The 16,305-nt window shown below is 30.4% G+C and overlaps 3 protein-coding genes across 8 annotated transcripts in view; 1 reads left to right on the top strand and 2 right to left on the bottom strand.

The window, feature by feature from the left end:
• LOC115239555 (protein wntless) overlaps window positions 1-518 on the bottom strand; it is a 5,725-nt gene extending 5,207 nt beyond the window's left edge. The window contains exon 1 of the mRNA XM_029814147.1: window positions 218-518. Coding sequence (XP_029670007.1) covers window positions 218-323 — 106 coding nt within the window. The 5' untranslated portion in view covers window positions 324-518. The remainder of the gene's footprint in view (window positions 1-217) is intronic.
• A 1,406-nt stretch (window positions 519-1,924) lies between these two features.
• On the top strand, window positions 1,925-11,908 carry LOC115239554 (striatin-interacting protein 1). Of its 2 annotated transcripts, XM_029814146.1 has the most exons (13): window positions 1,926-2,400; window positions 2,749-2,865; window positions 2,978-3,261; window positions 3,344-3,522; window positions 3,652-3,729; window positions 8,977-9,212; window positions 9,291-9,513; window positions 9,576-9,730; window positions 9,808-10,052; window positions 10,130-10,357; window positions 10,437-10,608; window positions 10,692-10,896; window positions 11,144-11,908. In XM_029814146.1, the coding sequence occupies exons 1-13, from the start codon at window positions 2,305-2,307 to the stop codon at window positions 11,407-11,409; spliced, it is 2,484 nt and encodes an 827-aa protein (XP_029670006.1). In that variant the 5' UTR covers window positions 1,926-2,304; the 3' UTR covers window positions 11,410-11,908. The 2 variants fall into 2 exon arrangements, with proteins under 2 accessions (XP_029670005.1, XP_029670006.1); XM_029814145.1 differs by lacking the exons at window positions 8,977-9,212; window positions 9,291-9,513; window positions 9,576-9,730; ... (3 more) ...; window positions 10,692-10,896; window positions 11,144-11,908 and adding exons at window positions 4,044-4,266; window positions 4,329-4,483; window positions 4,561-4,805; ... (2 more) ...; window positions 5,445-5,649; window positions 5,897-6,162 and having other exon boundaries at window positions 1,925-2,400; window positions 3,652-3,965.
• A 1,184-nt stretch (window positions 11,909-13,092) lies between these two features.
• Window positions 13,093-16,305, bottom strand: part of LOC115239556 (glucose-6-phosphate 1-dehydrogenase) — a 12,371-nt gene continuing 9,158 nt past the window's right edge. For all 5 annotated transcript variants that reach the window (XM_029814152.1, XM_029814150.1, XM_029814148.1 and 2 more), the window contains 6 exons: window positions 15,789-15,913; window positions 15,036-15,400; window positions 14,243-14,841; window positions 13,960-14,165; window positions 13,663-13,823; window positions 13,093-13,589 (listed from right to left, as the gene is read on the bottom strand). In XM_029814152.1, coding sequence (XP_029670012.1) covers window positions 13,499-13,589; window positions 13,663-13,823; window positions 13,960-14,165; window positions 14,243-14,841; window positions 15,036-15,400; window positions 15,789-15,913 — 1,547 coding nt within the window. In that variant the 3' untranslated portion in view covers window positions 13,093-13,498. The remainder of the gene's footprint in view (window positions 13,590-13,662; window positions 13,824-13,959; window positions 14,166-14,242; window positions 14,842-15,035; window positions 15,401-15,788; window positions 15,914-16,305) is intronic.

Genomic DNA, 16,305 nt, shown 5'->3' with positions numbered 1-16,305 from the left:
TTAAAATTTATTAAAAAGAGCTTTTCATTACTACTTCGTAAAAAATAAGCTATACATCAAATAAAATAAAATGTAAACAAATATGACAAAAAAAAAAAAGAGAAATATATGTATGCTTACACGCTATATATTTTTTATTATACAGTAAAGACAGCAATATGAGCAATTATTGATGATATAAAAAGTAAAGAGTCCATTTATTTAACAAATTGCTTACCGATTAAGCCGCCTATTAGAAAACAAACAATTTGTGCGATTATCAAAAGTATCACCAGAACCAAGAGCTTCTTGCCGCTCAGGTTTTCGATTATGGTGCCCTGCATTTTTCTATTCTCGATTGCTTGTTATATCGCGGCTGACTTACGCTTGAGCGCTTGAAAATCTTCAAAGCGTACCGACGCCAAAACCGATCGGCTCAACGTGGACGCGGACAACAATAAATTTGTCTTTCGGAGCCGGGGGCCGGGGGTGGTCTTTCAAGATGGAAGCCGCCGGTCGCTACCACACAAAGAAAAATTTTTCCCAAACTTGCGGCATTCGTGAAATTGCGAGATATCGAATTCTCGAAACTCTCGTCGAGCAATCGATAATAATATATGTATCGACATGGCGAGAGATTTACTTGTTTGTGTGGGTGTATGTGGGTGAAGCACAAAATAAAAATAAAAATAAAAGAAATTAGAAATATTTTTTTTTTGACGAACATGTCAGATAATATTGTATTCACGTATAAATCGTGTCAATAATGATGATCTTAAGCGATACTTGTACGAGAGATTCTGACAGCTGATTTTTTACCGAATGTGTGTGTGATCTCTGTTAAATAATTTTAGGTTAAATATGGTAAGAATGCGCTTTGATATCTTACATTGTGGATGTTGAATGCTAATATTTATTGAATGCGTTTCATTTCTTACTATGTTAGTTATATATTGATTGTATATGTATATTTCATTTTATTTATATGTATAATCTTTGTAAGTATTTTCAGAGAAACCAAAAATGTGTAAGGTTTAGCATTATATTGCGCAACATAAAGTCAAGTATACTGTAGTAACAATGCAATATTGCTTGTGTGCGCCAAAATTTTTGAGAATTATATATTTTCTTATACCTTTATTTAATATCTTTATTATATGTCTCAGAGCATATTTTCTTCATTTTTTCTCTTGTAATTTCCTATTACATGAAGTTCATTAAATGTAAAGGTGCATGTTAAATAAACATAGATTCCTAAAAGTACACAATCTTAGGCATAATATGAATTTACATACCATTTCGAGAAAATTTTATATTTCTTATTGCAATCAGAATATATAATAATAGCATGACAAGGAATATATGTATCGAGAATATTTTTTTAATATGTATTATAGTAGCATGTATTATTAAATGTACCTCTTTTTATCCTCCATGTGTAAATATATAATTATTTGGAATATAGAAAATGTAAAATATGTGATGCAGTTAAAAAAAGAAAAGGCTATCATTTCTGGATTCATCCTATTTATACTTGTTTTAATACTTTTTGTGTTTTTAATGAAATAAACTGTACTATATTAAAGCTTTGGAAAATAATAAAAATATTAACAAAAGGAAATAGATGAAAAAGTTGCCTATAAACAGACCTTAAATTATCTTCCCAAATTTCACATCTACAAAATACATTATATATTCTTAGATACATAATCTATTCTACCTGATATTATGAATCAAAAACTATAGTATTGGAAATCTGATTTATTATTGAATATTTTCTAATGTTTTACTCTGTTTATATTGCCGATGTATCGATATTAATTAATAATTATACATTTACATGAAAATATTCTTTTGCAATCAAAAAAATTATTCTTTTTGTTTTTTTTTTACGATATAAAAATCACGTTGCGCATGTTATACGTAATTATGAAGTTTTATCAAAAGAAGCGCAGTTTTAGATCTGTGGCGGGAAAATATATGTATATATTGTACCGAGTATTTCCGAAGACTTCCGATTGCGACCAAAAATGCACGAAAGCATCCAGTAGCAATCGTGAACAGAGATCTTCGGAGATCTTCGTTACATACATTATACATATATAAATCGGGGTTAGAAAGTGACGTAAGCTCAGAGAAACAAACAATTTATAGTGCAATATTTGTCGCCCGAGAGACTTAAGTAAGGTGACGTAAATGTCAAAGCACTTACGTGGGCGGTACGATTTATAATCTAGCGAACGTCTCCCGGGTAGACGACGTGTTAGGCCGAGATGTTCTAAAGATCGGAAACGAGAGTATCGCGGCCGCGAGCCGTCACGGAAAATGTGTGAGGTAGCGATGGATGCGAACGGGAATGGCAAGCGTGACCCTCTTCATGGGGGTCCCATGTATTCTTATCGACGTGCAGCCAGTAACGACGTGAGTGAGAGAATAATCGTGCTAAAAAATACCCCGGAATTTCATATTACGTATAAATGTGCTGGTGAACTTAGATTGTCCTTTAACCCTATTCTTTTTGACAGCACTCACAGCTATAATTTAATTATTCTTTTGAGTAGTACAAATAAATAATTGTGTTTATATAAATGTATTGAGATATAAAAATTATGTATATTGTGTATGTGTGTTTTTCCATAATTCATGTATTGTTCCATATTAACAAAGATAAAAGATTTATACAATTATTAATTTTGCTGTTCAATTTAAATAATGTTACTTGAAATTTTTCAATATTTGCCTGATCTTGTTTTATTCTTGCAACTCCAGGAAAGCAACAGAACTACAGATCTGGAATTTATATATGATGACACTGATATACATACTAATGAGATTGCAGAGTTATATAGTTATACCGAACAGTATGAATTACAACTTAATCTTAAGGTATAATTTTGGGTTATATAATGATGAGTTTATTATATGATATGAATCAAAAGATTCATAAAGTATAGCAACAAGTACAGGAACAGATTAAGCGAGTTTTTATAAATTTTAGGCTTTCGAAGATCAGATGGAATGGTATAAGTTACCACCATGGTGGCAAAACTTGACAAGACCACAGCAAAAATCGATAATCTATAAGTTGCTGGATCAATTGGAAGTTTCCAATAAACAGCTCAGAATGAAGGCAGCGCGCTGCATCCTTTATTTAGCTCAGGGTTGTTGGGCTGAGGTACAGTCTGACAAAGAACAACAAGACTGGACTAGGACAAATGTAATGCTACTCTACGAAGCTGGCATTTTTTCAGCATTTGTTGAACTGCTAAATATTGAAATTGAGTAAGATTATATTATATATGTATGTCATGCTGGAATGTAGAACCTTGTTTTTGATCTTTTGTACATTGAAGGTTTTTTCCAGGAATAGCACAACTGCTACCTCAGCAATGAGAAAGCTAGCTGTTAGTCTCGCTGATTCGATAGATCTAAGAGTCATTCTGTCCGTTTTGTACATTATAACAGAAGTTATGAGAGAGGAATTAAGAAATATTGAGCACAGCGAGTATAAAGAAAATGTTGAAGGTTTCAAAGAAGATCTTGGTATGTCATTGTGTTTATATAGAATATTTTAAGATTATTTTAACGAATACTATATTACAGAGGAAAGTTTAATCTTCTAAAATATTAATGGATGAAAATGTTTTTGATGAATATGTGTTTTCTCCACAGTAAATCCATATGGAGAAGAATTACTGATTGTTAAACTTCTCGGTATGGTGACGTGCTTCTGCAGCGGCTCGGCACCACATTTTCCTATGAAGAAAGTTCTCTTGCTTTTATGGAAGTTAATCCTAGTTTCTCTCGGTGGTATCGACTCGCTTAGAGACTTGAAGAAACAGTATCGCGAGGAAGCTGGCCTTGATACACAACAGGAAGACACTATCGAAGTCGCCAGAACAATGAGGGCAAGTTCTCCTCCTATGAGTGCAGCAGATCTATTAGAAACACAAAATCAGAAAAGGAACAATCGTCCTTCTCGACGGGTAAGTTGTCCATTTAAAATTATTTTACATGGATATTTTGATGCTTTTACAAATAATAATAGCAGATATCTTTTACAGAACTTTTTGATGAAACAAAGCTCGTTAGATGATCCAGGCTTAGGTATGGAGTATGAAGGAGGGGAATCTCCAAATAATACTACAGCAAATGAAGGAGATGGTGAAGTGATTGTTTTTCTGGGTCCTGGTGGTCCTGGTGGCTGCTGGAATCAAACATATTATGAAGATCAGAATAATCCAACACAATTGAGGCCAAGCACTCCACAGCATACAAAAGGAAAAGGTAATATATTATTTTAATTTTATTAATTTGTATCTCATTAATATGTAAATATTATTCATCAGGTTTACCATGGACGCCTAAAGTAAGACAAAAAGATGTAGACAGCTTCCTTGAAGTTGCCAGATTAAAATTTGTTGGTTACAAATTACAAGGAGACAGGGAAAGTTTAGCGGGTTTGCCGCAACCAATTCATGAAGGTGTTACTACCCTTAAAAAGGTATTTGCTTGAAATTTATAAATTATATTGATATAGCATCACTACACTCTACTATACTAAATGTTACAATATTTTAGCATATGTACACATCTTTAGCAGAAATTCAGATACGGAAGGAAGAAGAGATAGCAAGAAATCCAATGAGTACTTCAGAACCACCGCTACGTCAAACACCAACAGAAATTCTTTATCAAGCTATATTACCGAATTTGCCACAATATATGATTGCATTATTGAAAATATTACTTGCTGCTGCACCAACTAGTAAGGCCAAAACAGATAGTATTAATATTTTGGCTGATGTGCTACCAGAAGAAATGCCGTAAGTACTAATAATATGTAATATTAATGAAGTCTTTTTAAAAACAAGAAAAAAAAACATTTATATTACACTTTTAGAATGACAGTACTGCAATCAATGAAGTTAGGGATTGATGTTAATCGACATAAAGAGATAATTGTTAAAGCTGTTTCCGCAATTTTATTACTACTGCTCAAACATTTCAAACTAAATCACATATACCAATTTGAATTTATGTCACAGCATTTAGTATTTGCAAATTGCATACCTCTTGTATTAAAGTTTTTAAATCAGAACATTATAGCTTACATTGAAGCAAAGAATGTGTAAGTAAGAATGTTATTGCTAATTAAATTTCTAACCGTATACATTATAATACATAATTAATAATTTATATTGCAATAGTATTCCTATTTTGGACTTCCCCATATGTGTCATTGGCGATCAGCCAGAATTAACTACTGAAAGTCTCGAAATCGGTCACAGTCAATCTTTTTCATGGAGAAATGTTTTCTCTTGTATCAATTTACTGAGAATTTTGAATAAATTAACCAAATGGAAACATAGCAGGATAATGGTAAGTCAATAACAATTAAATCTAATTGTACATATATAATTCATATACATTAATATGTATTCACAATTCATTCATATTTATAGATGTTAGTCGTTTTTAAATCGGCACCTATTTTAAAACGTACATTGAAAGTTAGGCATGCAATGATGCAATTATACGTTTTAAAGTTATTGAAAATGCAAACGAAATATCTCGGTCGGCAATGGAGAAAAACGAATATGAAAACAATTAGTGTTATTTATGCAAAAGTTCGACATCGCTTAAACGACGATTGGGCATATGGCAATGGTATAATAAATTTAAAATATTTTACATTTTATATATATGTGTGTGTTTAAAAGAGAAAACAAAAAAATATTTATATGTATATGTATGTATGTATGTATGTTTATTTGTTGTGTGCGCGCGCGCGTGTTCCTTTTCTTTCAAATTTATGAAAACTTTAATTAGAGATTTACTATAAAAGTATTATTATATATGTATATGAACAAAGTTATAACACAGAATGTGTAATGTAATTTCGTATACTAATCAGATTTAGAAGCACGGCCATGGGATTTTCAAGTTGAAGAATGCGAGTTACGTACATGTGTCGATCAATTCAATAATCGAAGATATTCAAATGCCTTGAGAGATGAAGAGATGGAACCGATTGATGCATCTGTAACATCAGTACTCGGAACAAATGTGGAATTGACTGAAGAATTTAAACAACATTATGAATTATGGTTGCAACAGGAGGTATTTCAGAGAAGTATCAATTGGGATGAATTGTTGGATCCTGCTGCGTGTGAAATATAAGTTTGGTATAAGTAAAACCCATATAAATCGTGTTTTGATTAAATCATAAACCTGGATAAAATTGCGACATTTTTACGAATTGCTATACTTTTGTGAGAAGTGTGTTCAAACAACAACAAAAAAAACATTGCCATATCGACACTGCAGAAATTTCAAAGTTACATTTGGTGTATTGCAGTGAATGGTCCTAATCTAGAAAATGTTTAACGAAGAAACTTTTGACGAAACATGTAAAACATTTAACATTTCTTTTGTATTTAATTTGTGCAATGCAACGTAGTGCTCCTAGTTATTTTTTATCATTAGGAATCGCCAATTTTAAATGTATAATCTTCTCTTTTATATATGTAAAAACACACACATAACAATATATACATAGTTATTAAAAAATTTAGAATACATTTTAATAAAATACATTGATCGACTGTTAACTGTACCACATCTGGATCTCCATTTGAACAATCCAAATAGAAAAATAAAACAATACCTATATAAAAAATATTGATTTACAGCTTTTATAAGAACATGGATTATAACATGCATTACAATTTTTTTTTTTTTTGTTTTGTTTTGTTTTTGCTTTTTCATGGAGAAATGTTTTCTCTTGTATCAATTTACTGAGAATTTTGAATAAATTAACCAAATGGAAACATAGCAGGATAATGGTAAGTCAATAACAATTAAATCTAATTGTACATATATAATTCATATACATTAATATGTATTCACAATTCATTCATATTTATAGATGTTAGTCGTTTTTAAATCGGCACCTATTTTAAAACGTACATTGAAAGTTAGGCATGCAATGATGCAATTATACGTTTTAAAGTTATTGAAAATGCAAACGAAATATCTCGGTCGGCAATGGAGAAAAACGAATATGAAAACAATTAGTGTTATTTATGCAAAAGTTCGACATCGCTTAAACGACGATTGGGCATATGGCAATGGTATAATAAATTTAAAATATTTTACATTTTATATATATGTGTGTGTTTAAAAGAGAAAACAAAAAAATATTTATATGTATATGTATGTATGTATGTATGTTTATTTGTTGTGTGCGCGCGCGCGTGTTCCTTTTCTTTCAAATTTATGAAAACTTTAATTAGAGATTTACTATAAAAGTATTATTATATATGTATATGAACAAAGTTATAACACAGAATGTGTAATGTAATTTCGTATACTAATCAGATTTAGAAGCACGGCCATGGGATTTTCAAGTTGAAGAATGCGAGTTACGTACATGTGTCGATCAATTCAATAATCGAAGATATTCAAATGCCTTGAGAGATGAAGAGATGGAACCGATTGATGCATCTGTAACATCAGTACTCGGAACAAATGTGGAATTGACTGAAGAATTTAAACAACATTATGAATTATGGTTGCAACAGGAGGTATTTCAGAGAAGTATCAATTGGGACGAATTGTTGGATCCTGCTGCGTGTGAAATATAAGTTTGGTATAAGTAAAACCCATATAAATCGTGTTTTGATTAAATCATAAACCTGGATAAAATTGCGACATTTTTACGAATTGCTATACTTTTGTGAGAAGTGTGTTCAAACAACAACAAAAAAAACATTGCCATATCGACACTGCAGAAATTTCAAAGTTACATTTGGTGTATTGCAGTGAATGGTCCTAATCTAGAAAATGTTTAACGAAGAAACTTTTGACGAAACATGTAAAACATTTAACATTTCTTTTGTATTTAATTTGTGCAATGCAACGTAGTGCTCCTAGTTATTTTTTATCATTAGGAATCGCCAATTTTAAATGTATAATCTTCTCTTTTATATATGTAAAAACACACACATAACAATATATACATAGTTATTAAAAAATTTAGAATACATTTTAATAAAATACATTGATCGACTGTTAACTGTACCACATCTGGATCTCCATTTGAACAATCCAAATAGAAAAATAAAACAATACCTATATAAAAAATATTGATTTACAGCTTTTATAAGAACATGGATTATAACATGCATTACAATTTTTTTTTTTGTTTTGTTTTGTTTTGTTTTTGTAAAGTACACTCATCCCCCAATTAACAAATTAATGCTAATAATTTTTTTATGCATGGGAAAAATACATTTTACAAATCTGCTCAATCATGTCTAAACTCTTCTGTGAAATCTTAATGAATTTAAAATTGTCCAAATCAATTCAACTAAATTGATTTCTCTTATTCTTTTTATTCAATTTTTGTTTTCGTCTATTACTGTTCTAGTCAGTTCGGCCGTTTTAAGTCAAAACTTTATTTTTGGTTTTGGGCTAAAAGGCAATATAATCTGTTGTTTTTTTAATATATCAATGGTATTTAGTCTGTTTTAAGCTGTAAATTTGTCATAAAATACAAGGATTTGTGTTCTTTATGTACATTCCAAATAATAATATTATGTGATTATAATTTTATTTATCAACAAAACTCTTATGCGCAAACTAATATTAAGCTTTTTTTTTACTTGTCTTGATCACTGATTTAAAAAAATACGCGCGTTTTGACTTACATCTTTTTTAAAAATTATATGTAGTAATCGAATTACTATATATCAACATAATTTACAGGGGCATATAATAATATATCAAATTTCCTACATTTTATATGTTTTTTACATATCCCCAACCTTTCATATCATAATGAATATACCATAAACTTCAAGAGACTCTTAACATATGTATGCAAAGATTATCTTATTTCCTCTCAGCTTCTATCACATTTAATATTATATAAAAAAAATATATATACTATATATAATTAAATATATATAAATTATATATATATTTTTTCACATTTTCCTATGAAGAAAGTTCTCTTGCTTTTATGGAAGTTAATCCTAGTTTCTCTCGGTGGTATCGACTCGCTTAGAGACTTGAAGAAACAGTATCGCGAGGAAGCTGGCCTTGATACACAACAGGAAGACACTATCGAAGTCGCCAGAACAATGAGGGCAAGTTCTCCTCCTATGAGTGCAGCAGATCTATTAGAAACACAAAATCAGAAAAGGAACAATCGTCCTTCTCGACGGGTAAGTTGTCCATTTAAAATTATTTTACATGGATATTTTGATGCTTTTACAAATAATAATAGCAGATATCTTTTACAGAACTTTTTGATGAAACAAAGCTCGTTAGATGATCCAGGCTTAGGTATGGAGTATGAAGGAGGGGAATCTCCAAATAATACTACAGCAAATGAAGGAGATGGTGAAGTGATTGTTTTTCTGGGTCCTGGTGGTCCTGGTGGCTGCTGGAATCAAACATATTATGAAGATCAGAATAATCCAACACAATTGAGGCCAAGCACTCCACAGCATACAAAAGGAAAAGGTAATATATTATTTTAATTTTATTAATTTGTATCTCATTAATATGTAAATATTATTCATCAGGTTTACCATGGACGCCTAAAGTAAGACAAAAAGATGTAGACAGCTTCCTTGAAGTTGCCAGATTAAAATTTGTTGGTTACAAATTACAAGGAGACAGGGAAAGTTTAGCGGGTTTGCCGCAACCAATTCATGAAGGTGTTACTACCCTTAAAAAGGTATTTGCTTGAAATTTATAAATTATATTGATATAGCATCACTACACTCTACTATACTAAATGTTACAATATTTTAGCATATGTACACATCTTTAGCAGAAATTCAGATACGGAAGGAAGAAGAGATAGCAAGAAATCCAATGAGTACTTCAGAACCACCGCTACGTCAAACACCAACAGAAATTCTTTATCAAGCTATATTACCGAATTTGCCACAATATATGATTGCATTATTGAAAATATTACTTGCTGCTGCACCAACTAGTAAGGCCAAAACAGATAGTATTAATATTTTGGCTGATGTGCTACCAGAAGAAATGCCGTAAGTACTAATAATATGTAATATTAATGAAGTCTTTTTAAAAACAAGAAAAAAAAACATTTATATTACACTTTTAGAATGACAGTACTGCAATCAATGAAGTTAGGGATTGATGTTAATCGACATAAAGAGATAATTGTTAAAGCTGTTTCCGCAATTTTATTACTACTGCTCAAACATTTCAAACTAAATCACATATACCAATTTGAATTTATGTCACAGCATTTAGTATTTGCAAATTGCATACCTCTTGTATTAAAGTTTTTAAATCAGAACATTATAGCTTACATTGAAGCAAAGAATGTGTAAGTAAGAATGTTATTGCTAATTAAATTTCTAACCGTATACATTATAATACATAATTAATAATTTATATTGCAATAGTATTCCTATTTTGGACTTCCCCATATGTGTCATTGGCGATCAGCCAGAATTAACTACTGAAAGTCTCGAAATCGGTCACAGTCAATCTTTTTCATGGAGAAATGTTTTCTCTTGTATCAATTTACTGAGAATTTTGAATAAATTAACCAAATGGAAACATAGCAGGATAATGGTAAGTCAATAACAATTAAATCTAATTGTACATATATAATTCATATACATTAATATGTATTCACAATTCATTCATATTTATAGATGTTAGTCGTTTTTAAATCGGCACCTATTTTAAAACGTACATTGAAAGTTAGGCATGCAATGATGCAATTATACGTTTTAAAGTTATTGAAAATGCAAACGAAATATCTCGGTCGGCAATGGAGAAAAACGAATATGAAAACAATTAGTGTTATTTATGCAAAAGTTCGACATCGCTTAAACGACGATTGGGCATATGGCAATGGTATAATAAATTTAAAATATTTTACATTTTATATATATGTGTGTGTTTAAAAGAGAAAACAAAAAAATATTTATATGTATATGTATGTATGTATGTATGTTTATTTGTTGTGTGCGCGCGCGCGTGTTCCTTTTCTTTCAAATTTATGAAAACTTTAATTAGAGATTTACTATAAAAGTATTATTATATATGTATATGAACAAAGTTATAACACAGAATGTGTAATGTAATTTCGTATACTAATCAGATTTAGAAGCACGGCCATGGGATTTTCAAGTTGAAGAATGCGAGTTACGTACATGTGTCGATCAATTCAATAATCGAAGATATTCAAATGCCTTGAGAGATGAAGAGATGGAACCGATTGATGCATCTGTAACATCAGTACTCGGAACAAATGTGGAATTGACTGAAGAATTTAAACAACATTATGAATTATGGTTGCAACAGGAGGTATTTCAGAGAAGTATCAATTGGGACGAATTGTTGGATCCTGCTGCGTGTGAAATATAAGTTTGGTATAAGTAAAACCCATATAAATCGTGTTTTGATTAAATCATAAACCTGGATAAAATTGCGACATTTTTACGAATTGCTATACTTTTGTGAGAAGTGTGTTCAAACAACAACAAAAAAAACATTGCCATATCGACACTGCAGAAATTTCAAAGTTACATTTGGTGTATTGCAGTGAATGGTCCTAATCTAGAAAATGTTTAACGAAGAAACTTTTGACGAAACATGTAAAACATTTAACATTTCTTTTGTATTTAATTTGTGCAATGCAACGTAGTGCTCCTAGTTATTTTTTATCATTAGGAATCGCCAATTTTAAATGTATAATCTTCTCTTTTATATATGTAAAAACACACACATAACAATATATACATAGTTATTAAAAAATTTAGAATACATTTTAATAAAATACATTGATCGACTGTTAACTGTACCACATCTGGATCTCCATTTGAACAATCCAAATAGAAAAATAAAACAATACCTATATAAAAAATATTGATTTACAGCTTTTATAAGAACATGGATTATAACATGCATTACAATTTTTTTTTTTGTTTTGTTTTGTTTTGTTTTTGTAAAGTACACTCATCCCCCAATTAACAAATTAATGCTAATAATTTTTTTATGCATGGGAAAAATACATTTTACAAATCTGCTCAATCATGTCTAAACTCTTCTGTGAAATCTTAATGAATTTAAAATTGTCCAAATCAATTCAACTAAATTGATTTCTCTTATTCTTTTTATTCAATTTTTGTTTTCGTCTATTACTGTTCTAGTCAGTTCGGCCGTTTTAAGTCAAAACTTTATTTTTGGTTTTGGGCTAAAAGGCAATATAATCTGTTGTTTTTTTAATATATCAATGGTATTTAGTCTGTTTTAAGCTGTAAATTTGTCATAAAATACAAGGATTTGTGTTCTTTATGTACATTCCAAATAATAATATTATGTGATTATAATTTTATTTATCAACAAAACTCTTACGTGCAAACTAATATTAAGCTTTTTTTTTACTTGTCTTGATCACTGATTTAAAAAAATACGCGCGTTTTGACTTACATCTTTTTTAAAAATTATATGTAGTAATCGAATTACTATATATCAACATAATTTACAGGGGCATATAATAATATATCAAATTTCCTACATTTTATATGTTTTTTACATATCCCCAACCTTTCATATCATAATGAATATACCATAAACTTCAAGAGACTCTTAACATATGTATGCAAAGATTATCTTATTTCCTCTCAGCTTCTATCACATTTAATATTATATAAAAAAAATATATATACTATATATAATTAAATATATATAAATTATATATATATTTTTTTGTTAATTTGTTAATCATGGCATAAATTTGTATTCATATCTTATTTGGTTTATATAAGAGAGAGCTAAATAGCAGGATTATATGAGTTTAGTATGTTTTCAGTTCATTGTTAATCATGGCATAAATTTGTATTCATATCTTATTGGGTTTATATAAGAGAGAGCTAAATAGCAGGATTATATGAGTTGCAAAATTTAGTATGTTTTAAAAATGCAATACTTAGCTACCGCTTATCTTTGTACACTTTGAGTACAGTTCTTTCGTGAGTATATACATATATGGCAATTCAACTTTCTCTTATTTATTTATAGTCACATAATTACATTATCCCACACAAATTTTTAATGCTGTATAATTTATATTATCAAAGATATTTATACATAAGTATGTCACATTTGTCTGTTACATCACAAACATGTTTTACAATTGTCAAGATTTAATAAAATTGATCTAAATAGACTGATTGATATTTATTTCATTGCAATTATTTTTAAGAAAATACATTTACCTTAAATGGAAATCATATCTTTAAACTGAGATCATGACAAAACTGCATATAAAAATTTTGTAAATAAGATAAAAATTAGATATAGAAATACATGTAAAATTATAAAAATAGTATGTGTATAACAATCTCAAATTTTTGGGAATGCGACAGTTAAAAATTGTGCATCTTTAAATAAATCTTTATAAATTTTTTAGGGTTTGTACTTGCATGATATATAATGATCTTGTATCACAATATCACGGTTTTATCCATTTGTACGAACCATAATAAGCGAAATTATTTTTTTTCGCCATATCGTCCGCTTCCTGGGGCCCGCGAGACCCATATCTGAAATTTTAAACGATCATACATTTTGTGACACATATATAAGACATACTTATACATATTTTGTGATACGTACTTATATGGAATGGGCTGAATTTCCTGTTTCTCGATTTGATGGAGTAATGGCGTGAATATACGCCACGCTTCCTGTAATTCATCATTTCGCACGAAATGCATTTGCGAACCACAAAAAACGTCTAAGATCAATCTTTCATAAGCGTCCGGTAATTTTAAATCCTAAAAAACAAAATATGACACTTTTAATGTATTTGTATTGTGTGTGAGCGTGATACATTATATATATAGATATCTCAGAGTCTCCTCGATTTTAATATTAACGCTAAATTTTCTTCATCAATGAAGTATTATTTACCTTGTATCTATTGCCATAAGTAAGATCCAATTCCGTTTCTTCCATGTCGAACGTGATACCAGGTGATTTCGTCATCATTTTAATGTACAATGCTTCACCCGGCTGCACTCTTATTACCATTTCATTTCTCTTCGCCTTCCCGTCAAAAATATCACCTGGTACATTATGGTATTGTATTCTAACTTCTGCTTTCCGTTCATTTAAAGCTGCAATATCGTGCAATGATTAGAAGAGAAGAAGCAACTATTTGAATACAAGAAATAGATCTCTCTTATCTTCTTACCTTTTCCACATTTGAGAATGAACGGAACTCCATCCCATCTTTCGTTATTTATTTTCAGCACCGCTAAAGCGAAAGTCGGCGTGTTAGAGCCTGCTGGTACCGTGGGATCATCCAAATAACCTAAACGCGCCTCCGGATCTTCAGCATTCGGATCTCCGAGATATTGACCGAGAACTACATCTTCAAACTGCAATTCCTTAATGCATCTCAGAACCTTTACCTTCTCGTTTCTAATATCGTCCGGATGGCAAGATGCAGGTTTCTCCATGGCTACTAGAGACAAAATCTGCAGCAGATGATTTTGCATCACATCCCTGATGATGCCGAACTCATCGAAATAGCCGCCTCTACCCTGAGTACCGAATGGCTCCTTGAAGGTGATTTGCACCGAGGCTATATTGTCCCGGTTCCATGACGGATTGAATACCCGATTCCCAAATCTTAGAGTCATCAGATTCTGCACCATCTCTTTGCCGAGGTAATGATCAATACGATAGATCTGTTCCTCGGTAAACAGAGACGCCAAATTATCGGAAAGGTTCTGCGACGAGGCAGCGTCGTGACCGAACGGTTTCTCAATTATTATTCTCGTCCATCCACTAAAATTGTAATATAGCTTGAATTTTTTTGTAATAAAACTTGAAAAATATTTTTAAATTATCAATGACATAAATCAATGATTTCCGAGACAATTCTTGAGGTATCTCTTTTTCTTTTAATTCTTAATGCTTCGTTCGTTAATTGTTTTATTTCTTGCATAGAAAATTTCGCAAATTCAAAATTTTATACTTACGCATTTCCCATGCACATAAGTTTAAGGCGTACTGTAACGTATTCGAACACGCTCGGTGGTAGTGCCAAGTAAAACAGCCTGTGCGCAACTTTTCTTTGTTCAAATTTTTGCAATTCATTCTCTAGTATCTCGAAGCCTTCTCGCTTATCGTATGAGCCAGAAATATAATGATTCAGTTTCCAAAATTTCTCATACTTTTCTGCCTCGTCTGGCTTCACTTTCATATACGGATGACACTTTTCACGCAATTGTTCTACCGTCAATTTGCTTCTAGCAAAACCAACGAAGATGGTAGGTCTCGGCAAAAGATTATCTCGGAAAAGCCACCAGAGAGTTGGATAGATCTTTTTCTTGGCGAGATCACCCTTTTTGTCACCAAAAATAGCACATATTTAAATAAAAATTCGGACATAAAATGTAAAAAATATGAAGTGTAAAAGAATTAATTAACTGCTTATTATAATATATACATACTTAACAAATAAATATAATCTTAAAAAAATAGCTCAAAACCTATTTTAATATTGTTTCTTTTAGGAGCAAACATGATCGTTGAAAAATTTATTCAAAAAACATTCACATTTAAATCATAAAAGTAAAACTATATTCATTAAAATGAAGATGTTGCAATAAGCAATAATAGACGGATATAAAAGATAAATTATTTGCTCTCGCGGTTGTAATTAACTATATCATATCTTATTATTCATAATTTGCATGTATTTTATATTTTTTTCAAAACTAAATACTCACAGATGCTCCGAAAGTAACAAATGAGTGCGGAATGGACCCGTCGAAATGAGTCCCTTCCAAGTGATCCATTTCGTCCGATGTCAGAGATTGCCTGATATACTGCAGGCTCTCTTCCGTTGATGCCCCTAAATTACATATTCATTTATTTACAATACTTTATATTTGTACATTGCGCTACTTTGTGTGTGTGTATGTGTGTTCGTAATTATTTTTATATAATATTTTTATTTAACATTCCATATTTTAAAGAATTGTATTAATAAGAGCAAAACAAAGTAGAATTAATACATTTTTTATCACATGTGTTTTAGATATGAATATGAATAATAAAAATGTACATCTTTTTATATTGTTTTGTAAGTGAACGCACAATTGTAAAAAAATATGAGTTACGCAACGATTAATGAGTTCGTTGTTAAATTGAGAAAAATTTAAAGTACAAGCTTTGTTTCCTTTTTTGTTTCTCTTTTTGTAAAAACAAATTGTATGTAAAAATAAATGCCATAATATGCTATAT

Source organism: Formica exsecta, unplaced genomic scaffold (assembly GCF_003651465.1).
Source record: "Formica exsecta isolate Colony F162 unplaced genomic scaffold, ASM365146v1 scaffold385, whole genome shotgun sequence".
Taxonomy (NCBI): domain Eukaryota; kingdom Metazoa; phylum Arthropoda; class Insecta; order Hymenoptera; family Formicidae; genus Formica; species Formica exsecta.
This window is presented reverse-complemented; position numbering and strand designations above follow the sequence as displayed.

Excerpts from the sequence above, each read along its gene's own strand:
- LOC115239554 (XM_029814146.1), top strand. The coding sequence starts at position 2,305 with ATGTGTGAGGTAGCGATGGATGCGAACGGGAATGGCAAGCGTGACCCT. Across the intron at positions 2,401-2,748 it reads GACGTGCAGCCAGTAACGAC|GAAAGCAACAGAACTACAGA; the intron begins GTGAGTGAGAGA and ends TTGCAACTCCAG. Across the intron at positions 3,262-3,343 it reads CTGCTAAATATTGAAATTGA|GAATAGCACAACTGCTACCT; the intron begins GTAAGATTATAT and ends GGTTTTTTCCAG.